The sequence below is a fragment of the Brassica napus genome, chromosome C2 (genome assembly GCF_020379485.1).
Source record: "Brassica napus cultivar Da-Ae chromosome C2, Da-Ae, whole genome shotgun sequence".
NCBI classification, from domain to species: domain Eukaryota; kingdom Viridiplantae; phylum Streptophyta; class Magnoliopsida; order Brassicales; family Brassicaceae; genus Brassica; species Brassica napus.
Window position 1 is genome coordinate 724200 of NC_063445.1, and position 27635 is coordinate 751834.

General features: G+C 39.6%; 8 protein-coding genes across 21 annotated transcripts; 3 read left to right on the top strand and 5 right to left on the bottom strand.

Moving 5' to 3' along the window:
• Positions 1–274: 274 nt before the first annotated feature.
• On the top strand, positions 275–2192 carry LOC106345469. Its single transcript, XM_013784672.3, has 2 exons — positions 275–1307; positions 1814–2192. Exons 1-2 carry the CDS (start codon positions 368–370, stop codon positions 2152–2154), a joined length of 1281 nt encoding a protein of 426 aa, XP_013640126.2. The 5' UTR covers positions 275–367; the 3' UTR covers positions 2155–2192.
• Positions 2193–3368: 1176 nt separating this feature from the next.
• Positions 3369–6444, bottom strand: LOC106435450 (trihelix transcription factor GT-3a). Its single transcript, XM_013876336.3, has 2 exons — positions 4873–6444; positions 3369–4155 (listed from the first exon to the last, which is right to left on the bottom strand). Exons 1-2 carry the CDS (start codon positions 5188–5190, stop codon positions 3541–3543), a joined length of 933 nt encoding a protein of 310 aa, XP_013731790.2. The 5' UTR covers positions 5191–6444; the 3' UTR covers positions 3369–3540.
• Positions 6445–6611: 167 nt separating this feature from the next.
• LOC106452458 (symplekin) lies at positions 6612–15072 on the bottom strand. 3 transcript variants are annotated; one of them, XM_013876354.3, is made up of 27 exons: positions 14657–15072; positions 14281–14440; positions 14108–14200; positions 13922–14018; positions 13679–13784; positions 13160–13331; positions 12730–12855; positions 12033–12608; positions 11338–11907; positions 10901–10969; positions 10512–10628; positions 10187–10432; positions 9942–9989; positions 9718–9855; positions 9553–9648; positions 9381–9443; positions 9196–9303; positions 9000–9083; positions 8858–8905; positions 8663–8737; positions 8486–8581; positions 8276–8356; positions 8121–8192; positions 7988–8032; positions 7818–7901; positions 7544–7647; positions 6612–7416 (listed from the first exon to the last, which is right to left on the bottom strand). In XM_013876354.3, exons 1-27 carry the CDS (start codon positions 14890–14892, stop codon positions 6774–6776), a joined length of 4353 nt encoding a protein of 1450 aa, XP_013731808.3. In that variant the 5' UTR covers positions 14893–15072; the 3' UTR covers positions 6612–6773. The 3 variants fall into 3 exon arrangements, with proteins under 3 accessions (XP_013731808.3, XP_013750038.2, XP_013750039.2); XM_013894584.3 differs by having other exon boundaries at positions 13679–13835; XM_013894585.3 differs by having other exon boundaries at positions 12033–12602; positions 13679–13835; positions 14657–15071.
• A 621-nt stretch (positions 15073–15693) lies between these two features.
• On the bottom strand, positions 15694–17007 carry LOC106435459 (pyridoxal 5'-phosphate synthase subunit PDX1.3). Its single transcript, XM_013876355.3, has one exon. It carries the CDS (start codon positions 16856–16858, stop codon positions 15929–15931), a length of 930 nt encoding a protein of 309 aa, XP_013731809.1. The 5' UTR covers positions 16859–17007; the 3' UTR covers positions 15694–15928.
• A 1120-nt stretch (positions 17008–18127) lies between these two features.
• On the bottom strand, positions 18128–19407 carry LOC106345471. The gene has a single exon (XM_013784674.3). The coding sequence runs from the start codon at positions 19267–19269 to the stop codon at positions 18193–18195; it is 1077 nt and encodes a 358-aa protein (XP_013640128.2). The 5' UTR covers positions 19270–19407; the 3' UTR covers positions 18128–18192.
• Positions 19408–19574: 167 nt separating this feature from the next.
• Positions 19575–21424, bottom strand: LOC106435456 (vesicle transport protein GOT1). 10 transcript variants are annotated; one of them, XM_013876351.3, is made up of 7 exons: positions 21210–21424; positions 20792–20850; positions 20605–20696; positions 20438–20518; positions 20267–20364; positions 20108–20189; positions 19575–19930 (listed from the first exon to the last, which is right to left on the bottom strand). In XM_013876351.3, the coding sequence occupies exons 2-7, from the start codon at positions 20820–20822 to the stop codon at positions 19892–19894; spliced, it is 423 nt and encodes a 140-aa protein (XP_013731805.1). In that variant the 5' UTR covers positions 20823–20850; positions 21210–21424; the 3' UTR covers positions 19575–19891. The 10 variants fall into 10 exon arrangements, with proteins under 10 accessions (XP_013731805.1, XP_013731799.1, XP_013731803.1 ...); XM_013876345.2 differs by having other exon boundaries at positions 21176–21358; XM_013876349.2 differs by having other exon boundaries at positions 20792–20853; positions 21210–21344.
• Positions 21370–23103, top strand: LOC106435454 (protein N-terminal and lysine N-methyltransferase efm7). 2 transcript variants are annotated; one of them, XM_013876341.3, is made up of 7 exons: positions 21370–21661; positions 21769–21830; positions 21925–22058; positions 22131–22303; positions 22365–22436; positions 22519–22626; positions 22736–23103. In XM_013876341.3, exons 1-7 carry the CDS (start codon positions 21370–21372, stop codon positions 22891–22893), a joined length of 999 nt encoding a protein of 332 aa, XP_013731795.1. In that variant the 3' UTR covers positions 22894–23103. The 2 variants fall into 2 exon arrangements, with proteins under 2 accessions (XP_013731795.1, XP_013731796.1); XM_013876342.3 differs by having other exon boundaries at positions 22131–22276.
• A 172-nt stretch (positions 23104–23275) lies between these two features.
• On the top strand, positions 23276–27539 carry LOC106435451 (anaphase-promoting complex subunit 2). 2 transcript variants are annotated; one of them, XM_013876338.3, is made up of 16 exons: positions 23276–23668; positions 23741–23812; positions 23903–24140; positions 24263–24528; positions 24606–24677; positions 24761–25005; positions 25086–25502; positions 25581–25782; positions 25877–25979; positions 26071–26153; positions 26237–26356; positions 26474–26562; positions 26646–26727; positions 26798–26974; positions 27066–27134; positions 27228–27539. In XM_013876338.3, exons 1-16 carry the CDS (start codon positions 23450–23452, stop codon positions 27348–27350), a joined length of 2577 nt encoding a protein of 858 aa, XP_013731792.1. In that variant the 5' UTR covers positions 23276–23449; the 3' UTR covers positions 27351–27539. The 2 variants fall into 2 exon arrangements, with proteins under 2 accessions (XP_013731792.1, XP_048602637.1); XM_048746680.1 differs by having other exon boundaries at positions 23350–23668; positions 23896–24140.
• Positions 27540–27635: the final 96 nt, after the last annotated feature.

Sequence of the window (27635 nt, forward strand, 5' to 3'; positions counted from 1 at the left end):
ATATTTATATATTTTAAAATTCACACAAAAAAAAAGAATAGAAATTCTTTAAAACTAGGAAAGATTAGTAAATATGTGAAGTGAACTAAATAATGAGAAATTGTTTGTTCCTCTTATAAACGTTTAGTGAACCGATTTTTTTTTTTAAATGTCAAGTTATTACAACATTTAACAAAAATATATATTTGCATAAACATATACTAGTTTGCTAGGATTTAGCTAGTTGGTGGGCCCTTTCACAAAGAACAAGTAATGGTTTGTCCTTCTTGTCATTATAAATATCAAGAAAGTCTTGCACATTCTCGAATCACAGCACACTCTTTCTACTACTCAACATTATCATACATACATCATCTCATACATCACCATGACCCAACGAGCCAACCCCAAGACTGGCTGCCTCACGGCGGTTGTCCGCCGTCTTTTATGTTCCGGCAGCCAACAAACCCACCCTTCCGACAACATTCTCGACTCTGACGAAACACTCCAGTTACTAAGCACTTACGAAGAAATCGAAGAGCCAAAGAAAGAGACAAAAACCGAAACCCAAACCCAAGAAGACGACGTCTCTCCTCCTCCTCCTCCCAATGTTGTAGCCAAACTCATGGGTCTAGATGACCCCGCACCGGGATCAAACCGGTTTAGATACTTTGACGATTCCGGTTCAGCTGTCGCACGCAGCAAATCGGTTAACTTCATGGACTATATCCTTAGAGTTAAAGAGGAGGAAGAAGAAGATGAGAAAGATGGTCATCTCACGTGCCGGAGAGTAAGAGCGTCGGTTTCCTTCCGGGAGATAGTCCCAACCTCGGCGAGATCAAGCTCGAACCAACAACAGAAGAAGCACGACTTCTTGCTGATGTATCTCGACAAGCTGGACGAGAAGAGGGAACTTGTCGGATCATCGTCTTCGTCAAGGTCTAAGAGGTTCGAGAAGGTATTAGAAGATTCCAAGAAGCCGCCATTGCCACCTCCGGAGAAGAAGAAGGAGAACGAGAAAGTGGCCAAGAAGTTTAAAGACGAGCGGAGGAAAGTAGCAAAGAAGAAGAAGAAGAGTGAGAACGGAAGTGATCATGTTAACGGAGCTAAGAAAGTTCGATGGTTTCTCTCTCCGTCCAAGAGTAAGTCCACCGAGAAGATGGCGCTTCTAGGAGGAGGAGGAGGTGAATGTAAGAACATCCCGGCGGATGAGTTTAGCGGAAAAGAGACAGAGTCTCCGGAAAATAAATCAAATGCGAGTCCGGTTTCGGTTCTTGATCGAGATCTTTATGATTATCTAATCCTTGATGATGACTACTACTTCTCAGGTGAGTCTATTACTATACCTTACTAATTATTTATGTACCTATTCCAAAGTCATTATTACATTTTTTTTTTGTTAAAATATTTGAACGTAGTTGCTGCCTCATTTGAATTTTGGAGAAAATGGTAATTTGATTTTAATAATTTTCTGATTTTAGATGAATGAGATGCTAAAAATTTAGTCAACATTATTTCATTTAAATTATTTACTTTATATATCGTATTTAATAGACATATTCAAAATTTCATCAATGTGATTAAATATAATTCCGATATTAATCTTTAATGTCAGACTAATATAATTCCGAATTTGAACAAGGACAGTTTCGGTTTAATGTTTGAACATCTTTCTTGGTTTTACTGTAAAAAGCTGCATAAATGAGACTTTGTTATTGGGAGAAAAAATAAATGTGACTTTGTCAAGATTTTACCCACCTTCAAGAATTTTTATGTTTTATCTTCCCCCAAAAAATGTATTAAAATCTTTACTTTAATTTGAAAAAAAAAACAGGAGATTCAGAAAGTGCATCGGAGTTGTCAACAAAGCAAGTAGAGACAACAGCAGCAAAATCTTCATGCTCTTCATCACCAGCAAGAACAAGGACAAATTCCAAGAAAGAAAACAACAATAACACCAACAGTGATTCTGAAGAGACAGAGTTTATCACAAAGCTAATGAATATGCTCTCAGATCTGTCTGAGGAAGACATGAAGTCTTCAACTTGGGTTTCTACTTCGTCAACTAAACCCGTTGACTACACTCAAGTCGAAGATTTTTGTGTTGAATTTGGTCAGGAGATTCTTGACCTTGTTATGGACCAGTTAGTTGATGAACTGTTGTATCTAGTTTGATTTTTACTTCCCAATCATCAAATTATGTCGTTCTATCATATCTCATAATCCAATCGTTAACCAAAGACTCACAACAGCCGTAATTATCACCATTCTGTAATTCCTGAAATTGTTATGACTTATGATGCATATAGTTTATGTTTTCCTCAGGATCTATATTCGACCTTAAAATGAGCTGCGACTGTTTAATTGGCGGAAACATAACTTAATGACGTAAATATTATATATTTTGAATTTAAGATAGAATGAAAACATTTAATACTTATGATTTGTAAATAATTTAAAATTAATTCTTTTTTTTATATAAATAGTGCAAACAAATGCACTTATCAAAAACATGGTGTGAATTAACTATTGCTAATCACACAATGACCAAATAGCACAAGTATAATCTTGATGACTCCTATTGTAAAGAATGAAATCAAATTTGATATGATGCGATATTAATGATAAATATGAAACAATTTTAAACAGATTACATGGTCCGAAAACAGCCATATATACTTTCTTCTGAAGTTTGCAGAGCCCCGTAGCTTCGAAATACGTACTGTCTGTCTCCTTTATGTCTATTTCACATGCAAATTATGGTCTCCTTCTAACGTTACTTCTTTGACGTTTTTTTGTATGTTTCTGCTTTCTTGTTTGGGGTTCACATGTTATTTTCCCACTCTAACTTATTTAAACTTCAAATTATAAATATTTGATCTAATCTACCAGAAAAAAAATATTTAGTAAAAATCAATTAAGAAAGCGCAAAAGCGATACATGAAAGTTTGTACGAGTGGATCTTTTAGTGCTTACTAATCCTAAGGTTCTACTTCTTCTATCCAACTGACACGGTTTTAACTATGTTGCGATCTGCTTGGTAGCTGTTTTTTTTTTCTAACATTTGGCAGCTGTCTCTTGCAACCGCAGAAAAGAAAGAAATCAAATCCATAACTCAAATAGCTGCTTATAGAAAATAGGATATATATTATATATATAATATATATATATATGATCACAAATAACGCGGTGAAGTGGGACAAATGTGAATTGAGAACGAAGACTTTTGTCTAGTTTAATTTTGTTTATCGAGTGATTAAAAATTATGGGGGGTTTTATAAGCAGACTAAAGTAGCAAAAAATACTAAACCAATTTGATTTTGAACACCTATAAGAAATTACCTGAGCAAACAAGAAATTTAATCCGATCGAATATGGTTGAGTTCAAGTAAAAAAGAACCATACCATGACATATATCATTTTGATTTGTCGTTCTCAATAACCAGTTACTCATACTATAAAGAAAACAAACATTAATTAGATATGATTTTAATGAGATTTAAGTAGCTAATTAAGGAACTAGCTATAATTAACCCATATGCTTAAACAAAATATAAAAAATTAGAAGCCTTGATGTTGATCATCATCTTGATCTCTGTTAAGCTGATTAAGCAAAACATCAATGAGAGTATCTCTCTTCTGAGCCCTAGCTTCCTCTCTCAGCCGTCTCTCATCCTCTCTCTCCATCCACCTCCTCTCCGCGGCGGCTCTCTCCTCCTCTAGCTCCGCCATTCTCCTCTGCCACTCTTTCTCTCTCTTCTCCTTCTCTCTCGCCTTCATCTCCCATGCATCTCTCCATTCTTTCTCCATCTTCACCGTTTGCCTCATAAAGTCCTCCAACATTTCTTTCAATGTACTACCCGCGGTTTCAGCTTTGCTAGTGCCTTTTCCTTTTTTCGCACGTTTTTTGGGATTAGTAAAAGTACTTGTAGTAATCACTTCTGTATCTTTCTTCTGTGTCTCGACGAAAGACAATAATTCCTTGTTGATGTCTTGATTTAGCTCCGCGACTTCTTCTACTTCTTCGTCAGATGAGAACTGATTATGTTTTCTCTTAGAAGAAGTTCTTGGTTCTGACCACAACATTCTTTGCATTCTTGCTGTGAAAATCGATTGGATCTCGTTGTAAAATGGGAATTGCTGCCTAATAGGTTCTGGCTCAGTCGTTTCACACACCTGTCCCATTTATATTCAATATGTAATATATGTCGTGCATATACTAGACTATATGTTGTTCATGCATGTAAATATGACACTATTATGCATGCTACTTTTGTTGCCTTGTACTTAACGTATAACGGTATCTACATGTATATATGTAGACGTATTCAATTATCATGTGACTAGTAAAACGTTTCTTAATACTTAAGGTCACGCATCCGTTATATATAACGGTAATTGTTTTTTTTTGTGGCATTTTATGAACACGAGATATTACTTAATTACTCACGAATTACCATGTGAAATATTAGTAGTGTAATAAACAAAAAAGGAGATATATAGTACTGGTATATAACGGATCAAATGTGAACATAATTAAGCCGTATCATGAAACTCAAAACTAATTAAACGCATTAAAGTCTAATATCTAACTTGTTTCCACTAATGGCAGGGTCTAAACAACCGAAGAGATTAGGTTAAACTATGTGTAATATAGTTCATCTATACATACACCACGCATAGACTAGTGGTTTCCAATATGCATACTCACCGGCCACCGCAGATGAAAGAATACGTACACATAATCATAATTTTTAGAAAGATATAGCATACTTCTAAAAATGATGCATATACTTGTACTCATGATCATAGAACAACATCAACAGGTGTATATATAGTTAATTTAGACTATATATATAGGGAATAATTAATAGATAAACAGTTGAAGGTAACCTTGTATCTAGAGACGAGGTTCTTCCACTTGCTCTTACACTGTTCCGCGCTCCGAGCAAAACCCTTGTCGGCCATTTTAGCGACGACGACTTCCCAAAGTAGCTTATTACGTTTGGTTTCCATGAAAGTCTGATCTAGCTCTTCTCTTATACCCAAAAGCTCCTTTGTCTCATCTATGCTCCACTGTGGGATTCTCTCACCTCCTCCACCGAGATCCATCGCAACCGTCGTGCTCTGCGGCGGTGGAGGGAGCTGTTGCTGTTGGATCAACTGATAAAGTTGATGGTCGTGATGGTGAAAAGGGTTACGTCGGTCCATTATTGGGATCGAAGTCTTGGTGACGTAAAGAAAGTAAGAGTTGTTTTAGGGTTACTTATAAATAAAGAGAGGTTTCTTTGGAAAAGAGGAGAAGACAGAGAGGATGAAGAAGAAGAGATATCTTAATTAATTTATGAGCTGGTGTGAAAAGAAGGTGTAATTGTCAAGGGAAGATTGAAGTATACTTTTTGTTTTGTTTTTCTCTAATTTTTATAAGATTTTTTTTTAAAAAAAATTGAATATACTAGAAGTTCTATAATAATTTATCGGAATAAAATGTTACATATCTCTTTTCTTTTAAAGCCTATACTGCAAAGAAATCTGTACTCTGAGGTTAAGTTTACATATCTATATATTTTCTTCGCCAGAATTTATTGATTCTTAGGACATATAAAGTTTTATCTTTCAAACTGATGACCGGTTAGTGAAAAGGACACACTTCCGGGATTAGAAAAGAAAATAACACTAAAAGTTAAGATTTGATTTAAGTAGCTAACTAATTTTTTTTTTTAAACTCTTATCTTCCTGTCTTCTAGAGTTTTGAGGTACTTAAAGTGGCAAAACTCTACCAGATATAAATTCAAGCTTACAATAATAATTATATATATAGAAAAAAGAAGAAGGGTGATAATGTGGTCCATTGTTTCTGACGAACCGTGTTGATGAAAGTAAACAAATATTACATGAAATGCACTAGAGACGTCGCTCCCTCCCACCTGTCATCCCACGTTAAGACAAAGGGATGCAAAAATATCATAATGGATTTTATGTTATTGGTTACGCTTTCCCTATAAATGTTCCTACAACGACCGTAGTTATACAAACTTCATTCTAATTTTTGTTTTAAATGAAAGAGAAGCTGCATGATTAGTCTCTTGTTCGTTGGCTAAGATAACAACAATAGTTTTCTGTCAACATCTTCAGGTGAAAGTTGAAAATATCGTTTTTATACCAAAGAAATTTGCAGGAGGGAAATTAACGGGAGAGAGACGGTCAAGCATTGACGGTGAGAATAATGCAAGAGATTGAAATAATAACCTACCAAAAAGGAGGTGTTTCTCCTCACTCTAATTTCGCCGCCATGATTAATCATTTTTGACTTAATAAATCTATTGACAAATTTTCTGAAATTTTATTATTAATTATTTAGTCAGCTAGAGTAATGGTTTTAAAATCGATCTGAACAAGCCGATCAAATTGTTGACACTTGACGGAGAGAAGACAACATGTCTTGATCAGTAGTCATGAAAACATTTTTGCAATATCTTTTTTTATATCAGTCAGTGACTTAAAAATCAGCTTCAGCAGGGTTCTTCACGTCCAGAGTCAAGTTTTTGGGTTCGTTTCAACATTTTGGATGGTTACCCAACACAAACATGATAACATTCTTTTACAAAAAACTAAACTTAAGCAATCTCTCATCGTTGTCAAGTTTATTTATTTGTATTAGTCTTTGATTCAAGAAAAACATTACAATCGCTAATGATACAGTGACATCTTTAATTTAATTCTACAAAATTCATTTGAAATAAAATAAAATCTTTTAAAAAATGCTACCAATACATGGAGGAGAAAAGTTACACTCACTCTTCTTCTTCTTCTTCTTCTGCAGAAGATTCCTTTGACTTGTCAACTTCAGACCTCTCGTTTTCTGAGGTTGCTGTGTCCTCCTCCATCTTCTCATTATCGGGCTGTCTCTGGCCTGACACTTGAGAATCTGATGTCTGGGTATGGCTCGTTGGTGCTGGAGGAGGATCCGAGTCCGACACTTGGGTGGTCTGACTCACTTCAGACTGCCCCGCACCAATGGGACTGCTCTGAGACTGACTCGTCTCTGACCGGCCCGTAGCTATAGGACTGCTTTGAGAATGACTGGCAACCACCTGACTGGTTTCCTGATTATGATCTGTTTCAGAGTGACTCAGAGGTACAGAGACTTGCTGAGACGGGCTCGTTTGCTCTTGTGACTCGCTTGCTTGCTGCTTTCCCTGACACTCTTGTGTTTCACTCGCCTGCATCTGACTCTCTTGTGTTTCACTCGCTTGCACCTGACTCTCTTGTGTCTCACTCGCTTGCACCTGACTCTCTTGTGTCTCACTCGCTTGCACCTGACTCTCTTGTGTCTCACTAGCTTGTACCTGACTCTCTTGTGTTTCACTTGCTTGTACTTGACTCGTCTGTGTTCCCTGAGAATCAGGGACAAGTCCAAGAACAGCCAATGTAGATCTAACAAAAAAGAAAGAAAAAAGATTCATATCTCTCAAATGGATTTTCCAAATAGCTGAAGGGCTTTGTCTTAATTCAAATCCGTAGACGATTGAAAAAAAAAGAGAGAGAGAGAGGGAAAGGTAACCTCGGAAGTGAAGACTGAATATCTGGCTGGCTGGCATGCGCCGCCAGAGGAGCTCTTAAGGATGAGATTTTAGTCAATGCATTTCCCAGCTGAGTTGGAGGAAGCTGCACAAGAAAAATAAAAAAAATTCAATGATCAAAAATCCTTTTTCCTTCTTGCAATTGACAAATTAAGAAAAGCATAACGGAGTATTTTTATACATTACAGCTGAGATCTGAAAGACGCATACAAAGTAGAATAGGGAGGAGTTAAAAAGATTTTAATAAATCCGTACCTGTAGTAAGACCTTGTATGATTGAGGCTGTGTTGACTGTGCACATTTCAAGAATCCTACCCACAGTTTTGGATATTTCCATATCTGAAGCAGTAATGTGTACATATCAAATCATAAGATTGAACCAAGAACAGAGAGAGAGAGCATGACATTCCAAGAACATTACCGACCTGTTTGCTAACGAGACGAGAAAGGATCTCCAGGATAAAGTCGGACTAGTAGAACATTTAGTTGAAGAGATTATTATTTAAGTGAAAAATCAAATTGGGTTCCAAAAAGAGAGAAATGTTACGAGTTTGTTACCAGAGCTGGAAAAGCACCGATAGCTTGTAGAACTGTACGCATGAATAACATTGGCAGTGGAATTTGCTGGACCTGCACCCAGAAACTCGCCAATGAGCAAAAGATATCTCTAAGAAAAACAAACTGTGTCGGTAAGATGGAGACTGTTACTGTACCAGTTGGTTCAGAACGCTGGCTAAAACCTGTTGAGTGAATGTCTGCCTCTGTGCGAAACAGGTATTGCATGCATCTGTGATCTGTTAAGATAGTATTTGATTGAATAAGCAAACCTCCGGGTTTGTAAATTTTAGGAAAACAAGTGGCGGAGATCTCCTAAGCTGTTCATCTATTTGCTGCATGTTGTAAAGAAAATGGTCGAGGCATACCTGTTTAAGCGGTATTCCGTCTCTCGCTGGGTCAATGCTATGGATAGCAATTAAAACTTCTGATGGAGAAAGCACTGGACCAGACTGAGATGGTCCCTGAGAACCAAATTCCAGACTCAGAAGATCAAACTTACCTCAGACGCAAGAAGTACGCAATAGAAAGCTTAAATTAGATACCTGCAGGACACGAGAGAGTGCGACTTGGAATTTCTCCATAGGAAGATTGACCATATGAGGGAAAACACGTAGAACCTGTTAAAGAGAGAGAGAGAGAGAGAGACAAATTACAACGTCAGGAAAGCAGATTTACAACGTCAGAGAGAGACTAAGAAGAACCAATAGAAGGGGAAAAAGGTAGGAAAGCAGATTTACATCGTCTCTTGTCATGAACGGCAATATTGGGAAAATAATTTCTACATCCTGCAGTTCCATCAAAAATTCAAAACCCAAAGGATTAGAAAAAATGACGAATCACTAATAAGGAGTTTTCAATGTAACATTCCATTGTCCTCACCTTTATTCTTGTATCAAACAACTTTCTTATGGTATGTATCAACTCTGAAGAAGGCTTAGCCGCCTCAGTGAGGGTTTGAAGAACCTGTCATCAAGAAGAAACATTAAGAGAATATTAAAACTACTCACAGCTATTTGAAAAAGCCTTTTCACCTATTTGCAGGATAGAAGACAGAATTTAGAAGAAAGATGAAAACCTGCATTAGAAGGTTCTCACTTCCATTCGGTGGGTCTGCTATAATTTTAAGAAGCTCGGATGATGAGCCCATGGTACGAACTAGTATTGGGATTTGACGATGGATAGCCTACATACATAATCAGTGCGAATAAATAACAGAGAAAAATATAATACTAATTTCAGAAAAGCATGCTCCAGACCTACCTGCTTAACAGGATCTGATGCATCTTTGTAAATGCTGAACACATGGACAAAAAGGGCGTGCTTCTGAAAATTAAATAGTAAGCATAGGAATCAAAACCTTTAGCAAAATTAGCTGCAAGCTTAAAGGCTAGAATTGTCATCTAGTAGAAGAACGGTGCAAAAATCACAAGACCTTGGTACATAGTGCAAAATAGAGTGACAAGCAGCGTTGGGCTTCGGTTACTGAAGTTGCTTCTAAGGACGAATCCATGCCCTCACCACTCACCGGCTGAAAAAAAAGTTGCGATCAGATATTTCTTATCCAAAAAATAATTTGCTTTCATGCACGAACAAGTACCTTTACACAATCCTTGCTCAACGTTTCAGCACCTCCTCTCTCTGAAGAAATGCAACTCACTACGGAAAATAGCTTGTCCTTTGCAAATTCCTCAATCTGTTGTGTAATGAATGATAAAGAATAGAGCTTGTTTGCCACCTGTATAATACGATACCCCGCAATTATTAACGTGGCAACACATCAAACAGCCGAATAGTACATCTCATGGTTTTGGGGAAACATACCAGGCGGATTGCTTTCATGCGAATCTCTTCCAAGGGGTGAACAGCACTCTTTTATTCAACAATATAGAGGAAAAGGGAATAAAATTAAGTGAGAGCCATAAAGAAGAAGAACAACACACTTGGGAAAAAGGAGAAAGAACCAAAAACACAATGCATGTATAAAAAATCCACTGAAACCTGAATGATGAAAATGTTTGCCGCGCCAAAGAAAAAACGAATCAGTAAAGAGATGAGATAGAAGAAACCTGCAAAGCAATCTTCAGGCAGTCATTCCGGATTCCAGGTCTCGTTAAAATCAGACTCCAAACCGCACTGAGGCCTTGAGTAACACGGTCTCCGCTAGGTAAGTCCTTTTCAACCTTGTCACCACTTTCAGGACAGCAAAACGATTCCAACAACTTCAGAACTGATTTTGGCAGAAATGGAGAATCTCCGAGCAATTTACTTAACGATTTATCAGACGGTGGAAAAGAATCTCTAAGTGCTTCAGCCTAGAAAATAAAGAAATGTTTCTGAGAAATTTCCAAGTAAAAAGTCGATTAAGATTGTTAAAAAAAAGTGAATACTTACCACAGCCACCAAGAAACTTTCATATGCAGACGCAGCAGTAGTTGACGAGAAGAAATCTTGTTCTGCTTCTGCCTCCCCGTATAGCCTGTAGAGAACCCGCACAGTCAACTCATGTCCCTGACAACATAAGTGACAATGATCAGATAAAATGGCTTTTGAATCAAGTTGGGATGTCATTCATCATTTTCGACACTAAGATATAGCAGAGTCTAGCGAGGCTGAGAACACTCAAAATTTGAAAATCTCCCGGGATATAATCCGAGTGTCAGAATCGAAACCACCAAAATTGGGGCTTTCGATGCCACCAAAATACAATAAGCATGTATACAAATACACAGGATTCACCGATTCAATTGTTCACCATTACAGACAGGAAAACAAATTCTCACCTCATGACTCAAATAATCAGAGAGAATGTGTTCCTGTAACATTTTCCAAGGGTCCAACTCCGAAGGAAACTGCAAAAATGGTAAATGTGACGATCAATTACTATGAGACAAAATGTCATAAATGATCATCTTGCCAACATATTGGTAGCAACTAGGACGTATTTAACAGGTATAAAACAGGAAAGCATCATAAAAAGCAAACATCAAGTAGTAGTACTACAACTATTCACTTTCTATAAGAACATTAGAGTTGAGGCAAGTGAGGCAAGAATCATGCAGAGGCCGATAAGTCTAAATTTATGAAATCACACAAAAGAAATTTTCCTGCAGAGTAATAACTCATAAGCTAAACTAAGAGAGAGCTAGAAGAGAGTCATCTTCTCAGAACGCTTACAGGAGCAAAAAAGAGATGTGAAAAAGATAGTTTAGAAAATGACCTCAACTCCCAAGTGAGCAAGAAGAGAAAAGCGAAGTTGTGAGCCACCAGACATTGATACTTGTTTATATGCTTCAACAATGCGTAAAAACACCAGCTTCTGCAAACTGTCTTTCTCTTCATCAGAAAGGTTGACAACAGGTGCCGATATCTTAGGCAAGAGAAACTGAGGCGCAGAAGCAAGTGAAGTTGCCGTTGAGGAAACCAAGCTGTTAGAACCTATGCCAGTCGCCTTTGGACTAAACTCCTCAGACTTATCCACTGACACTGATGGAATCACAGCGAGAAGAAGTTCTCCACTGGCACTCGTATCTTGGTTCTTGCTGGCGGCCTCCACATTTTTCGAACCCAATACAGAAGTAACAGGGGCTTCTGATAACACATAACGTTGAGCAGAAGAATCTAGTCCAGGTATACCACTTTCTATATTCCCTCTGTAATCCACATTTGGTGGAAGCTCAATATTGCCCTCTTCATTTACTGAAGAGGCTGATAAGCCACTTGCAATAACTGCATCTACAGCCGGAAATATCGGCTGGTCCACATGATTCACACAGAGTTCTTCACCTTCCTGCCATTGGTGAGATTTAAATGTACAGTACAATCTTTAAAACTAGGAAGCAAAAAAAAGGAAGAAATGACGCAATAAAATATAACACATATAAATACTTCTAATTGAGTAAAGAGCACCCATACATTTTCCGTTTTCGGTGTGTGAGGATTTATCAGGGCAGCAACTGGTGGGAATGCAGTTGACAGTGAAAGAACACCAGCCACAAACGATGGTGGATATTTAATTTGTGCATCACTACCAACTATAGACATGTTCATCACCAGCTCATCGGTGCCATCAGCATAAGAGGAACCATTTAGTAGAATATTATGCATATTAGCCATCACAACATCGGCCAGCAGATCCGCAGAAATACTTGAAATAAGGATCTCTAGAGATCCAATTGCTTTTTCACCCTGGGCAACCAATGCTCCAAACATAGCAACCAGTTGCTGAACAGGTCCAGTATCACTTACTCCTCTGCTATTACTTGGTCCAGTTGAAGCAGAAGTAACCAGAGGTAGAGAGCCAACACTGTTACCATTTAATCCTTCAGTAGATTCTCCTGACACAGAAGGTGTTATTCTTGATCGTTTTCCAGTCAAAGCATCTCCATTTAGATCAATATTGTATTCCGATCCAGATCTTTTCCTACCAAAGTTACTTTCCGCAACAACAGAATTTGCACGGAGAGAATTCTCTTCCACTGATACCTGAAACTAATAAGGTTTGGATTTAAATGTCCGTATCTAAAATATATAACCAAAAAAATAAGACGCATGAACACATACAACCATCAACATCTAGATTCAGCTATAGATGGAAAGACGAACAAACTACCTTTGTATCCTCTACACAGTCTTTGTCTTGAATGCTTCCGTTAGTTGTGTAAAACAGATCTTCAGCTTTCTCTGCCCGACTGCCACCTTCTATCTCTTTCAGAGCACCGATCAACCGGTCTTTCCACTGGAACAAATTACAACATAGGGATCAAAACAATTGAAAACAAAAACAACTCCATGGAGAACAGTCTACCTCAACATATACAAGAATAGTTAAACCACTATTAACTGATTAGTAAGATATGATAGTAAGTAAGCCAGTCAGTAAAAAACACATGATCCAGACATCCAAACGCATTAGCTAACAATCTACAGATTTTATTTTGGGAAGATCAAATACAAAGCACTGGACAATGCTCGGGGTAAAGCAAATAATCAATCGTACACTAATGAACTAAATTCTTAGAAGTGAATTAAGCAAACAATACCGGTGCAGCAGCCGGATGTGTACATTCCAAGCAGGAGAGAAAAACAGTCTTGAGGGCAAGATTTGCTGCTGCTGCATGCACTCCTTTGAGAAAGCTTGGGGCATCCAAGCTCAGTAGAACAGGCAGAATTCGTCCACAATATGCAGGTCGTTTCTTTGCAACTGATGAAAGACTGTATAAGAAACAGAATCAAATAAAGAGGAACTCTTGAGCCATAAGACAAGTTTACATGCCATCCTAGATCTCCATATATACAACAATTCTATAATTGAAGATACCAGCAGATTACAAATGAAAGCAACTTAGTCCTCACTAGATTGGATGCTCTTTCAGACAATAAAATTCAAATCCGAATTTTTGATCCGGGTCCAGAGATAACCAAGATTTTATAGAAAAATGATCCAAAAGAGTCGATGAATTTTATAGAACATTTGACATGTGCCCTCTGCCGAGCTCCAAACTGACAGACTATTACCAAATGGAACTTGCAGAAATAGATGAACTCAAGAAAAAGCTTACCTATTGATAAGAAAAATAATGGTGGAGCTATTTAGAGATTTAGCAGCAGGGTGCCTGAGCTGATCAAGCAGTGAACCCAATTTCTGGCTGGCCTCAATGGACAAGTCTCCGATATTCAAAACAGGATGCCCCCCACGAAGAATAGATATATTAAAATCTGAAGGACAGGTTGTATAAGCAACTGGCTAACTAATAAGAAGAAGAAACTTCTAGTTTCAAGAATAGATCCATAAAGAAAAATACCTTGAGAGTCCAAAGACAGGCTAGGGTCAGGTGTATACAAAAGAATAAGCGCTTCCACAAATTTCATAGCGCATAACTTTACACCACTGTTTCCTTGCTAATATACAAGTCACAAGAGAAAAAGATGGAATCAGAAAAGATTAAAAAGAGAACATGGGGAGATTAGAGAAAGCATATAATTCCCACCTTGAAAGCCAAAGAGCATATTTCATCCTTGAGCTTAAGCATCCATGTCCAGGAAGATTGAAGAAGCTCATCCAGCTCACTAGAATGCAAACCCTAGAACCCAAAAAAAGAGAGCCAAGGGAAGTCAAATAAGAAGGGATTTAGATACCAAATGCAGGACGAAAGGGAGCAACCTGAAGTGCGAATTTATGGAGGGTGGAGCGGAAGAGAGCAGAAGCAGAAGCGATGACCTGCCTGACGACAGCGGGGGTGTCATCTTGGAGAGACTTAATGAAAAGGGGAACTATCTCAGGTAATAACTCCACATAGTTCAAACCAACCTCACCAAGAATCCTGCAGCATAAGAATCAATAAGTGAAGAAAGAAGCACGTGTTTGAGTATACTAGTGGCAATAGAGTCCTAATGAGAGGACCTTCTTATAATCACTCCCAACTAGAAGATATACCAATCATCATACGAATCCAATTGTGACAGTGTTAATCATATTACCAAAAAAAAAAGGTTTATCAATGTCACCATCGGGAAAAAGGAAGAGAAACGGAGCTTACTGGGCGACAAACTTGCGGGCAGCACCGAATTGATCAGAGAGAAGATCGAAAAGGAGAGGAAGAAGCTCTGCGGGGAAAACGGAGGCTTCTCCTTGCAAATTCCGACGCAAGTTGCGCAAGCGGTGGAGCTTCGGAGGCAAATCGGTGGCTGATTTGGCGGATCTCGCGAGACCTTGGAGCTTTTCTCTTGAATACGAATACGAATACGAAGAAGCAGCCATGATGGCTCCCACCATTATCGGCTCCAGCAATTATATTACTATGCCAAACGTGAAGGATCGATGCACATATCTCTCTCTTCCGTAGGGTTTAGAGAGACGACGACAAGGAGGATGGACAAGAAGAAGATTCGCTCTTTTATTTCTGCTTCGACCAACTATTGTGAACTGCTTTCCCTGTTCTCGCGTCTTTCCAAAAAACACAGAGGACTTTATTCTAATATACCCCCCCCCCCCCCTCTTCTACTAAATCATATTTTCCTTCTTCTTCTTTCTAATATACCCCCTAACCTCTCAAAATTTTCTAATATATCCCTCTCTTAAGAAATGAAAAGATAAATAATAATAAAATACTTAAGTGTAAGAAGGGAAAAAGAAAAAAGAAAAGGGGTAGTGAGGAAGACAAGGGGTAGTAAGAATAAAATGTTGGGAAGTAGGGTGTTTTGGATTACTAGAGACTACGTATATTATAATAAGGACACCACGTCGTTTAAGTAAAGAGAGAAATTACGGATATAATGGGCCGATTAATTAGAATAAGCCCATTTTGAATGATTACGTATTTAAAGGGCCAGATACCATAACGGACTTATCACCTTTACCCCTCTCCCCGGTGTTTTGTGGTCCTAGTGGAGTCGTTCCGGATCATGCAGCAGAGGACATTGAAAACCTCAACCGATGCTTGAGACCACAGATTGATAATAAGAACTAAAGGAAACCAAATTCAATACCAAACTGTGAGGACCCTTTTGTTAGTCAAACCTCATACTAAGAACAGGTTCCCACAAGTTCAATATCAATGGACTCAAGAATGTCTCATTTTAAAAACAAACAAATTATTATTATTCTTATTATTATAACTGACAACTTGTTCTTGCAAATAGAAGAAGTCGATTACAATCACTACCAAAGATTATAACGGAAAACACCAAAGGGATTACATAAACTACTCATCAAATATCATCTTTTTCTTTTGTCTTTTTCTTGGACATCACTGCAAAAATGGTCTGAAACCATTTTCGTCTGAAACTTTACCTTTCGTTTTGGTTTCTTTTCACTCGGAGCGATTAGCGAACCTCTCAACCTTGTCGTCGTTGAGATTGATCCCAACCATGGCCTCTCCAAGCCCACAGCTCACCTCCACAAGCATCTCCGGGTCACTGTAATGAGTCACCGCCTGCACAATCGCACGCGCCCTACGAGCCGGGTCACCGCTCTTGAAGATACCGGAACCCACGAAGACACCGTCGCATCCAAGCTGCATCATGAGAGCCGCATCTGCCGGAGTAGCGACTCCACCAGCGGCGAACTGAACGACGGGAAGACGGCCGAGCTGTTTGGTCTGCATCACGAGATCGTAAGGAGCAGCTAGCTTCTTGGCGAAAGTGAAGACCTCGTCGTCATCCATGTTCCTTAAAACCCTGATGTCACCCATAACAGACCTCACATGCCTCACCGCCTCCACGATGTTCCCAGTCCCAGCCTCGCCTTTCGTCCTGATCATCGCCGCACCTTCGCGGATCCTCCTCAGAGCCTCCCCGAGGTTCCGGCAGCCGCAGACGAAAGGGATCCGGAAGTTATGCTTGTTGATGTGGTGGTCCTCGTCGGCGAGAGTCAACACCTCGCTCTCGTCGATGTAATCGATTCCGATCGCTTCGAGGATCTGCGCCTCCACGAAATGACCAATCCTGGCCTTCGCCATCACCGGAATCGTGACGGCCTGCTTGATATCCTTAATCATCTGGGGATCGCTCATCCGAGCGACGCCTCCCTGAGCGCGAATGTCGGCGGGAACGCGCTCCAGAGCCATGACGGCGCACGCGCCGGCTTCCTCCGCGATGCGAGCCTGGTCGGCGTTGACGACGTCCATGATAACTCCGCCGCGGAGCATCTGGGCCAGACCCACCTTGACGGAGAAGGGAGATTTCTTCGCCTCCGTTATCGCACCGTTACCGTACACAGCCACTACGCCGGTTCCTTCCATTGTCGGAATCAATGAGAGAGAGAAGAAGAAAGTTTTGTGGAGGAAATGGAATTGATTGATTGGTGAATCGATTTCTGGCCCATCCTCGCCTATCTTCGACTCTCCCTTTATACTGAAACTTTGTGATAAAACCCCATAAATAAAAATAAATAAATATTATAGTCCCATTTTCATTGGCTATGATCGGGCGGTCCAGATTAAAAACACGCCATTTCGATTTTCGGGTTAACACACATGATTAGTGGACTGCAATTACTATTGTAACATTATAAATTAATTATTTAAATGGAGTTGTCCGAATTTGGATTATCTCATCTATCTATCAGACTATCAGTGGTGAATGCATTCCTAAATCAACGAATATGTAACGTAATCAAACACATCTTAAACAACATGTTTAAATTTCACTTCTATCCACCAACCTTCTTGTAATTTAGTCTGATTTATAATTTCACTATATCTAATTGCAGTAACGACTGATTCGTAATTTAGTCAGGGTCGTTTTAGCTAAAATATTAACATCGCTGATAATCGCTAGCGCCTATAGCATAGTGTATGCACTTGATTATTTATATAACAGAAACAAATTATAATTTTCAGTTATATACAAGACTATCACGATTTGCCATGGAATAGTCTGTATAAATCCAACTTTGAATTATCTGTTTAGGGGAAAAATCATCTGACACCAGAGAAATGTAAGTGGACCTCGTAGAATCCACGACTGGCGCTCTAGTCCTCATCAGTTGCTGCATAAAAAGACAATGCGAAAAAGAAAAAGATGGCAGAAAATGATGGGAAGCATCTTTTCCTCACAACATCTTTAAACTTGTTTATTTGAACAATCGATAGCCAGTGGGACTAGGAGAAATATGTTCAAAAACAAATAGTAGGAGTTGATTAAAAAAAAAAGCAGCCCTAAATAATATCAGAGAAAAAAAAAAGCTGTTTGCAACGATAGAAAACAAATAAACAGGCGGCTGAGGATGAAAAGGAAGGGCCGCCTCTACTTTGCAATCAGTAGGCTTTTTCCACTCACTCCACACAGCGGCCCAACACTCCCAACTTGGTCATGTGATTACTCGACTGCAATAATGACTGATTACTATAAGTCCAAAACTATCCTTGACTACTTTTTCTTATATAACGGGACTCTTTTGAGCAAACAAAACAAGGGTAATGTTAGCTAAAGATTAGTAGTAGAAACAATCAGATCATATAAGTAAGGAATGAACCATAATGTATGCGTGTAAAGAATCGCTACAGCACTTAAAAAGAATCATATCAATAAAAGATGAAACCAAATATACACACATAAGAAGAAAATGGTAGATTTAGGAGCAATCAAGGCAGACAATCAAGCCATTCTCGTTACATAACAAACACTGAATCCTGGAACCATCAGTAGAGACAATCCGTCGGCTACCTCTGCATCCATCACACATCAAAAACCTAAACCCATCGCACCTCCCGCAAGGTGTATCTCCGGCGACTGGAACACCCTCAAACAAAGCCCTGAACTTACCTTGCTCGTGCAGACCCAATACCCTCTGAGCTCCGCCGATGCACCTTCCCTTAACGAACAGAACCGGAGGCAAGACCTCTGTTTCCTCCGCCGCTGCTGAAATTCTCCGAAGCTCGTCTCTGTAGCGTATGTGCATGGACACATCCCGCTCGTAGTATTTGACTTTAAAGCTATCGAGGAGGAAGCGGATCATGTTGCAGTCGTCGAACGTCTTCCTGATTCCCCTAAGAGAAGTTGTGTAGAATACAACTGACTCCTCTCCTCCAGGAGGACACCGTTCCTCAAATCCCATCAGCGGCTCTTCTTCGGCTACAATCTCAAGGTCTTGCCCTCTATCTTCTTCTTCTTCTTGTTCGTCGTCGAGGGGAGGAAGGGTGTCCTCGATGCTCACTTTCTCCATTCCGCTTTCATCGGCGGGAAAGGCGATAACGTCTTCGTCTTCATCGAGATTGGGGTTTCTGGATAAATCGTTGATTCTCCTGAAGCATCCCACAGCTAATTCGAAGGCTTCGAGCAGCTTAGGATCGAAGAGTGTGATCGAATTCAACTCAGGTCTTCTAAATCCAGATCCCAAACTCTTTCTCCCCATAACCGCCGATTTGATGTCTCTCGGAATTTGATTTACGGGTGGACGGATATTCTCCTCGTTCCCAGAAGCTTCTTCTCCTTTATTCTCGTTTTCCGCGAGTTCCGTCGTTGCGTCGTCAATTTGATGTTGAGGAGGGGCTCTCCACATCATAGAACCTGCTGTAATCTGATTAGATATCTTTGGAAGAAGCTCATCTGCAGCTGAAATCACCTGCAGAATCCGATCCTGATTCAGATACTCCCCCGCAGCTCTGATCGATTTCAACTTCTTTGCAAACTTCATCCTCGATGACTTCATCTCTTCCTGAGATCTGTAACCAATCGGATCAAAATGGCTGGTGATAAGAACGACAAAATAAAAAGTGTTCAGGTGAAGAAGAAGAAGAAACAGAGTGATTGATGATTATTCAATTTTAATCCTAACGGCTAGAAAAGACGGTCGCTACTTTTTTATCGGGAAAAACAAACGAGAGTGAGCAAGGAAGGGATACAGTACGGTTGGGTGCACTGAGAGTGCCACGTTGGTATTTAATTTAACAATGCACGTTTCATAAGCGCCATTGCAACTTTAAAGAGAGCCTCTAATATATCATCTCATCAGTGTGGTGGACAATTTTGTAATGTATTCAAAAAAAAAAAGAAAACAAATGGTGAAACAATTTCAGAAAGAAAAAAAGAACCCCTAAAAAACTCTTAAAACAAAATGATTACAAACCCACAAAGAGGTTGTTCAAGTCACTGAGTTAATCTTTTTTAAGTACACAGACAGAAACACACATGTCTTCAAGTCGTATCTTTTGCTGCTCCACGCTAGTATTTTTCTTTCTCCTACTATGGGTTTTACTTCTCTACAAGCATTACCATCCAAACCTCTTCTTTCTTGCAAACACTTTAATCGCTTGATCTCTCTCTAGAGTTGACTAGACGGGTACACGCTTGCCCCGGTACTTGTCAAAGAACTGTTGCATCACATACACAAAAATACGAAACAATCAACAAAACATTAATCAATAATAAGCGGAATATGCAATAGAGTTGATAGAAACTTTAGAAAACACTAGCCTAGAACTAACTCAAGATGAGCAGAAACAATAGAATTAAGTTTTTCTGTTGCAGTGAATAGGAAGGAAACATACGGATCGAATGTAAGGTAGCTGAATGATCCAACCGAGAACAGGTATCTTTTGAACGAAAACTGCCAAGGTTGGCCAGAAGCCGCTGAAATATGGAAACACTGTTAGTAACTAACTCTATATGCAACACCAGCAAGGGGAAAAAAGAAGAAGAGAAGGGACCTGAAGAGAACAAAAAAGCCATAGGTCTCCAACATCATTCCAAAGATAGGCCATCCAAGGAGAACAAAGAAGAAGCCGGACCCAAAGGATATGGTTCCCTGAGTGGAAACACAATACAATATTAACCAGAAAAATACTCAAACTAAAGTAGGAGAAGGGAGAAAGAGAGACCTTATAGTTCTGACGCTTGGTGAAAAACTGCATGGTAGACTTGAGACCAATGGTAAGACTAACCCCAGAGATGAAAAGAATCTGAAAAAGAGAAACTGATCGAGTGCTCAGTAACAGTTGGGGAACGCAAATGATATATATGTTTAAGAGGAGGGGAACGAACTTACATTACCCATGGCAAGCAAGCCCTTATCAAAGACAAACATGATTCCCAAAAAGGAGAAGAAAACGCCAAATGCTGTCAGCCCTAACCCAATTTCTGTTGCAACAAAACAAAGGGTGGTTCCAACACATTCAATGATCCACTCTCGCTAAAGTAACAACATAAGCAAGAAATATGAAATGAAGACATACTTTTCCGGTCATTCATCTCGAAGGACATCATTGTGGGCTGCTTCTTTGACCTTTCGCTGCTACTTGAAAAAAAAAAGAAGAAGAAGCTGAAATTCAGGAAACACGAACAATAAGGGTTTACAAAATGTGAAAATGGCTTCAACATACAGCTATAGGGAATAAATATGCTGGAAACAGTATATGGATTTGAGGTGGTAGGTAATACTTTTAACGGAATCAAACGAACATAGGGCGATGATATATCGGACAACACACAGAGAAGAGATTCAACACGATACTAGAATGGATCTAATCTGAAGGATTCTAAACAGAAAATGGAGAGAGATGATGATGGATCATAAGAAAGGAAATGAAGAAGAGGAGGGAGGATGGATCGTAACTCACAGATCTAGTACACGTAGACAAAAAGGATGCAAACCTCGCACGCAGATGCTCCTCGTAGGCGAATTGAAAGTGGGGATTAATAGATCAGGCGAAGAGAGAAGGAAGGGAGACACGAATTGGACGCAGAGAGAAAGAGGTGTCTCACCGATTTGTTGTCACCGGAAAATAGTGATATATTTATCAGTAACTGTACTATGAAATTATTATGTGTTCCTGAAGTTACTAGAACACCCCCATGCACATCTGTCATCAGGCGACGGTATTCTCCTAGTTATGACTATATAGCCGAGGGTGTATGTGTAAATCTTCATATAACCGCAGCAAAGCTCCGGTCACACTGTCTCCGGTCCAGAGCTAAAACCAAATCCCCTAAATTCAATTTCAATCTCGAACCCCCCAAGAAACCCTACGACTGCCCCCAACTCATGGATATAGCACTCTTCTCGCCGTCCTCCCTCTTCGCCGCCGACGATGACTCCTCCTCCGGTAACACTTATGTCTTTCTAGTTTCTGCTTATGACCCAACAAGACTCAACATGCCATTACATAGCGAGCTAGTGATAGTAACTGTAGTTTTTTATTAATGGTCTAAGATGGAGAGACGAGAGAGACGAGCGAGAGCTTCGTTGATAGGAATCACCAGTTTCCTGGAATGGTACGCCCTCTCCTCCTTTGATTTGATTTAAGGGCTCTGTGAGTAGACACAAATAGTTTCAGTCATTCAGTGAATGTTTCCATGTCTGAAACAGGAATTGCATATCCGGGAATTCGGTTTCCACCAGCTGAATGCAAACTTGCTCTGGCCCGGTACTTTCTCCTTTGCTGATTGGTTAGTCCAGCATCCACATTTGATCCGTAACCGCCGTTGTCTCGAGATTGGAAGGTACTTCTACCTACTTCTCTTTTGTTGTGTTGTGTCTTAATTAAACTGAGCTTCTTTTCTTTTCTTTCCCAGCGGCACGGGTGCTCTAGCTATATTTCTTAAGAAAGAGTTTAATCTAGACATAACTACTTCAGACTACGATGATCAGGAGATTCAAGACAACATTGCTCACAACTGTGTTGCAAACAACATTACCCCTTCTCTCCCCCATATCAAGCGTCTGTTATCCTCCTTTTATCTTACTGGTAAAATAGCATATATTTTGTTTTGACATTTCTTCTTGTGAACTATAATTATTATTGACAGATACATGGGGAGATGAATTCCCAACCTCAGTTCCTGATTGGGATTTGATCATTGCCAGCGATATCCTTCTTTGTATTCCCCCCTCCCTCTTTCCTTTACTTTTCTTTCTGATTTGGTGGTTACATCATTCATGCTTCTTATTTTGAATTTGCAGATGTGAAACAGTACCCAAACTTGATAAAGTCTCTCTCTTTTCTTCTCAAGTCCTATAAACCAAAAGACACCACCAATGCCGTTAGTCCAGCAGATTGCAAGCTAAATGGTCAGTCTCAACTCCCTCTCTCTTTTTTGTTTTTGTTTTGTTATCACAACTCTCACACCAAAACAAGTCTCTTATCATTCATTACTCACTCTCTCTTTTTACCCACTAGGAGCAGAGTCTGATCAGCTACCCTGGCCGGTGTTCCTAATGAGCTGGAGACGAAGGATTGGGAAGGAAGATGAGTCTTTATTCTTTAATGGTTGCCAAGAAGCTGGCCTCGACGTGAAGCATCTTGGAAACCGAGTTTATTCCATCAACCTACCTTAGAGAAACCAACCTCCTCTGAAGAATAGGATACTACTCCTCTCGAGTCTGGTCTCCTTCGCAGATTGTTCGCCTCTGAAATTAGTGTTGCTCTTGCAGCTTATTTTGAATTTGCTTTTTCATTTTTTTTGGCGGGGGTGGAAATGAGATACAGTTGTAGGATCATTTCGATCAGTTTGCGTCGCTTCTCGTTAGATTGAACTTTTTAACAAACGTTTCGCATATGATCACCGCTCTTATGCATCAAAGTTGCAAAATGTATGTTGTATGATTCATCATTTAAGAATGATTGGACAAAAAAAAAAAAAAAGTTTCAACGGATGGTTTGAATACCGGTTCGTTCCGGTTTAAGGATTAGCTTTATAAAGCTTGTCTTAAAGCAAATAAGAGGTTTTTGTCAACTGAAGTGGAGCGTCGGTTTCTGTACTGAAATTAGAGTTTTTGCTTCGGTGGAACAAGAGTTATTACAAAGACAAGTTAAAATTCCGACAACGGGAGGGAATTTTCCAGGCAATAAAATTAGGGGTTTTAGGAGGAAAGGTGGGAGCTTGGAAAAGAGATGGAATTATTAGGGGAGTGCAATCTAGGGATCCTAGAAACTCTGTCGGAGGATGCGATTGAGGAAATAACAGAAAGCTACGGTGGGTTTTTCACTACAGTGGAGGCTCTCATTGGCGGAGATTCGTCAGTGGAGCAGGAGTTGGTGTCTCATGTTTCAACTCTCTGCAAGTACGGCCTTGCTTCTCTTGTTCGTGACCACTTTCTCTCTTCTCTCCAGGTATTTTCTGAACACTGATTCCTTGTGAGTGCTTCAGCTTCTTCTTGACTTAGAAAAATTCTTGAATTGCAGGAAGCTTTTGACAAGGGCGGTGCATCCACTTTTTGGCTTCATTTTGATGATTTTCGCCATAAGCAACATACTGTAAGCAGGGCTTTGCTTGCTTATGCCTTTTAACATTTTTTTTTTATTTTTCGATTCATAAAGCTTTTGACTAAAAAAAACAGAATACAGGATTACGGAGAAGAGATTCACGAAGCGCTGTGCGGGGCTTTGGAAGAAATTACTATAGAGAAGCAGTTTCATGACAAGTGTCTCTCCATACTCTTTCACGCCTTGCATTCCTTTCAACAACAGTCTTCAGAGGCAACAATAATGCACAACTCAGATTCCGAAAGAGTTGAGCTTTTTTCCACATTCCGCTCAATGTTGTCTTCTACTTTGATGACTACTCTTCCTCCTCATTTTCCTGGTATAACTACCCCATCTCAAACTACCAATGGGGCACTAGTGTCTTCCTTCTTTATTATTTTTTTATATATTTGCCACTTCAAGCTCAGTCATATATTTTTGGTCTCTTTGTTATGTTCTTAGAAATACTGCACTGGTATTTTAAGGAAAAGCTGGAGGAGCTAAGCGCAATCATGAATGAAGACGACACCCAACAGCTCGAGAGCGATGGTATGGATTTGGACGATAAGCTCAGATCTAAAAATGGAGAAATGGACGTTGATGAAGGCTTCTCAAGACATGACGAGTTGGTGAAGAACATTGGGAAGGTGGTCCGTGACCTTCGAAGCATTGGTTTCACTTCTATGGCTGAAAACGCCTATGCTTCCGCTATCTTCTTGCTTCTCAAGGTACACTCCTCACTGTGACTTATAGAATTCATATAACTTAGTACTTTGTTTGACAATTTGTGCGTGTCCATCTCCAGGCGAAAGTGCATGATCTGGCTGGTGATGATTACAGGACTTCTGTTTTGGGATCAATCAAACAATGGATTCAGGTAAAGAGGCTTACATTCTCACTCTTATCTACCATCATCAGATTGTTTTTGGTTATTTCCTGACTTTTGAAGTCTCTTTCCAGACAGTCCCTCTTCAGTTCCTTAATGCGCTCCTTTCTTTTCTTGGTGATTCCGTAAGATACGACACCACACCCTCTGGCCTCACGTCCCCTCTGGCTTGCTGTCCATCTCCAAGCTTTTCCAAAGTGGTGACTCCTTCTGAAGGCATTGTTAGGTGGAAATTACGCCTTGAATATTTTGCCTATGAGACACTTCAAGATTTAAGAATAGCCAAACTTTTTGAGATCATCGTCGATTATCCTGAGAGGTATAGCAGTTTCTTTCTCCCCCCACATATCTCACGTTGACACCCTTCTCAAATGTTGCATCTCTTTGTTGATGCAACAGTTCTCCTGCAATTGAAGACTTAAAACAGTGTCTCGAATACACTGGACAGCATTCGAAGCTAGTCGAATCTTTTATTTCTTCGCTGAAGTATCGTTTGCTCACTGCGGGTGCCTCGACCAATGATATACTGCATCAGTACGTGTCGACCATTAAAGCCCTCAGAGCAATAGACCCAGCTGGTGTGTTTCTGGAAGCAGTGGGTGAACCAATCAGAGACTATCTACGTGGACGGAAAGATACCATTAAATGTGTAGTCACTATGCTTACCGATGGAAGCGGAGGGAACGCAAATGGTTCCGGAAACCCTGGGGATAGTCTTCTTGAGGAGCTGATGAGGGATGAAGAGAGTCAAGAGAATGTTGGTTTTGATGATGATTTCCACACTGATGATAAGCAAGCCTGGATCAATGCTTCTCGGTATCTTTTTTCTTCTTTTATATATTCTTTGTTTATCATCATCATCATTGTCTTAACTTTGGTTTTGTCCTCCTGCAGTTGGGAACCGGACCCTGTGGAGGCAGATCCTCTAAAAGGTAGCCTGAGTCAGAGGAAGGTAGACATACTGGGAATGCTTGTTGATATAATTGGATCTAAAGAGCAACTAGTTAATGAATATCGTGTTATGCTCGCTGAGAAGCTTCTCAACAAGACTGATTATGACATCGACACTGAGATACGCACCGTCGAGCTTCTCAAGGCAATCCTCCATTCTTTTTCCTCACTCTAAAATTGCTTATTTCGACAGTGTTGGATTTGATTTTTACCGTTCTCTCTTATTAAATGCCAAATAGATACATTTTGGAGAAGGCAGTATGCAAAGATGTGAGATAATGCTGAACGACTTGATTGATTCTAAGAGAGTGAACACTAACATTAAAAAGGCATCTCAAACTGGTTATATTTCTGAAACTCTTTCTCAATATTACAACTGCAACGTAGATTCCTGTCGTAGAATCTTATCTGTGTCCTATCCCTTGTTTTTCAGGCACTGAGTTAGGAGAGAGTGAGTTGTCTGTTGATATTCTTACCTCGACGATACTTTCAACAAACTTCTGGCCACCAATTCAGGTATATCTACATTTGAAGGGGTATAGACTAGACTATTGTGATTGCTTCCATTCATATTCACTGAATTGGAGGAGGAATTGCAGGAGGAGCCTCTGGTGTTACCTGGACCTGTTGACAAGCTGCTGTCAGATTATGCCAGTCGATATCATGAGATCAAGACCCCTCGTAAACTACTCTGGAAGAAAAATCTTGGCACTGTCAAGGTAGCTTTTGTTGTGTAGAGATACTAAATGATACATGGTTTTGTTTGGAGTATCGGAGAAAGCAGATACTGAAAAATGTAACTCTCTCTCTGTGAAATGGGCTTTGGTTGAACTCAGTTGGAGTTGGAATTTGAAGACAGAGCTATGCAGTTTACAGTCTCACCCACACATGCAGCCATTATCATGCAGTTTCAAGAAAAGAAAAGGTAACTAACTCTACAAGAATCAAATCATTATGGATTGTTTTCTCTCGGCCAGTGTTACTGAAAGCATGTAAGTATATTTTCAGTTGGAACTCGATAGATCTGGGTGCAGCCACGGGGATACCAATTGATGTATTAAACAGAAGAGTAAACTTGTGGATAAGCAAGGTACCCATATAGTTTGATATAAAGCCATTCATTTTGGAGAAAGTAAGAGCTAAACTTGTAGATCATATAGGGAGTTTTGAGAGAAACAAGAGGAAGAGAGCCAAATGGGAACGTGTACACGCTAGTTGAGTCCATGACTGATTCGGGGAAAAACGAAAGTGAGGAGCTTTTAGGAGGTGATGAAGAGAGTGAAAGATCAATCGCATCTGTGGAAGACCAGCTTCGCAAAGAAATGACAATATACGAGGTATGTTATGATGCAAACTTTCATATTCTACCTAATCATTTGCGTAAAATCTTTAAAGACTAATAATCAAATAAATATGTTTTTTAATCAGAAATTCATCATGGGAATGCTCACAAATTTTGGAAGCATGGCACTAGAGCGAATCCATAACACTCTAAAGGTAACAATCAAAGGTCATACACACTAATTTTGCAAGGTTATTTATTATCTTTGATTATATGATGATCATGTTTGTTGTGTTGTGGTGGTGTAGATGTTCTGTGTAGCGGATCCATCGTACGACAAGTCACTGCAACAGCTACAGAGCTTTCTGTCAGGGTTGGTATCTGAAGAGAAACTTGAGTTTCGAGATGGAATGTATTTGCTAAAGAAGTAGTTTGAACGCACGCTTGGACATTGAACATCATTTTAGCTCCTCCACCTCCTAACCCAATCGATGAATGAAAACTGAATCAGCTGTTAAGTTTGAATCTCATTTTGTTCCCTTTGATCCTCCTACCATCTTTCTTTTTTTGATGTCTGTAATTTTGAATTGAAGGCATTAATTAATCCCAGAGATTTTGTATGTCAGAGTTCATACATTTTGGTAACAAAAGTCGGCTTAGTCCTAACTTTAAAAGAGAACATGGAACAAAGCTTTTAAGGTTAGTGTTGGAGATGA

What these genes read in the sequence shown, in the direction of transcription:
- LOC106452458 (XM_013894584.3), bottom strand. Translation starts at nt 14,892, where the DNA reads ATGGTGGGAGCCATCATGGCTGCTTCTTCGTATTCGTATTCGTATTCA. An exon ending in ACACACCGAAAACGGAAAAT is followed by an intron (nt 11,908 to 12,032) that starts GTATGGGTGCTC and finishes CACCAATGGCAG; the next exon opens with GAAGGTGAAGAACTCTGTGT. An exon ending in CGTTCATGACAAGAGACGAT is followed by an intron (nt 8,738 to 8,857) that starts GTAAATCTGCTT and finishes TCTCTTTAACAG; the next exon opens with GTTCTACGTGTTTTCCCTCA.
- LOC106435459 (XM_013876355.3), bottom strand. Translation starts at nt 16,858, where the DNA reads ATGGAAGGAACCGGCGTAGTGGCTGTGTACGGTAACGGTGCGATAACG.
- LOC106435450 (XM_013876336.3), bottom strand. Translation starts at nt 5,190, where the DNA reads ATGGACCGACGTAACCCTTTTCACCATCACGACCATCAACTTTATCAG. An exon ending in ACCTCGTCTCTAGATACAAG is followed by an intron (nt 4,156 to 4,872) that starts GTTACCTTCAAC and finishes TAAATGGGACAG; the next exon opens with GTGTGTGAAACGACTGAGCC.
- LOC106435451 (XM_013876338.3), top strand. Translation starts at nt 23,450, where the DNA reads ATGGAATTATTAGGGGAGTGCAATCTAGGGATCCTAGAAACTCTGTCG. An exon ending in ATCGTCGATTATCCTGAGAG is followed by an intron (nt 25,006 to 25,085) that starts GTATAGCAGTTT and finishes TTGATGCAACAG; the next exon opens with TTCTCCTGCAATTGAAGACT. An exon ending in AAAATCTTGGCACTGTCAAG is followed by an intron (nt 26,357 to 26,473) that starts GTAGCTTTTGTT and finishes GGTTGAACTCAG; the next exon opens with TTGGAGTTGGAATTTGAAGA.
- LOC106435456 (XM_013876351.3), bottom strand. Translation starts at nt 20,822, where the DNA reads ATGATGTCCTTCGAGATGAATGACCGGAAAA. An exon ending in GCTTGCTTGCCATGGGTAAT is followed by an intron (nt 20,519 to 20,604) that starts GTAAGTTCGTTC and finishes TCTCTTTTTCAG; the next exon opens with ATTCTTTTCATCTCTGGGGT. An exon ending in AGCTACCTTACATTCGATCC is followed by an intron (nt 19,931 to 20,107) that starts GTATGTTTCCTT and finishes GTGATGCAACAG; the next exon opens with TTCTTTGACAAGTACCGGGG.
- LOC106345469 (XM_013784672.3), top strand. Translation starts at nt 368, where the DNA reads ATGACCCAACGAGCCAACCCCAAGACTGGCTGCCTCACGGCGGTTGTC. An exon ending in TGATGACTACTACTTCTCAG is followed by an intron (nt 1,308 to 1,813) that starts GTGAGTCTATTA and finishes AAAAAAAAACAG; the next exon opens with GAGATTCAGAAAGTGCATCG.
- LOC106435454 (XM_013876341.3), top strand. Translation starts at nt 21,370, where the DNA reads ATGAAATTATTATGTGTTCCTGAAGTTACTAGAACACCCCCATGCACA. An exon ending in CGTTGTCTCGAGATTGGAAG is followed by an intron (nt 22,059 to 22,130) that starts GTACTTCTACCT and finishes TTTCTTTCCCAG; the next exon opens with CGGCACGGGTGCTCTAGCTA. An exon ending in TGCCAGCGATATCCTTCTTT is followed by an intron (nt 22,437 to 22,518) that starts GTATTCCCCCCT and finishes TTGAATTTGCAG; the next exon opens with ATGTGAAACAGTACCCAAAC.
- LOC106345471 (XM_013784674.3), bottom strand. Translation starts at nt 19,269, where the DNA reads ATGAAGTCATCGAGGATGAAGTTTGCAAAGAAGTTGAAATCGATCAGA.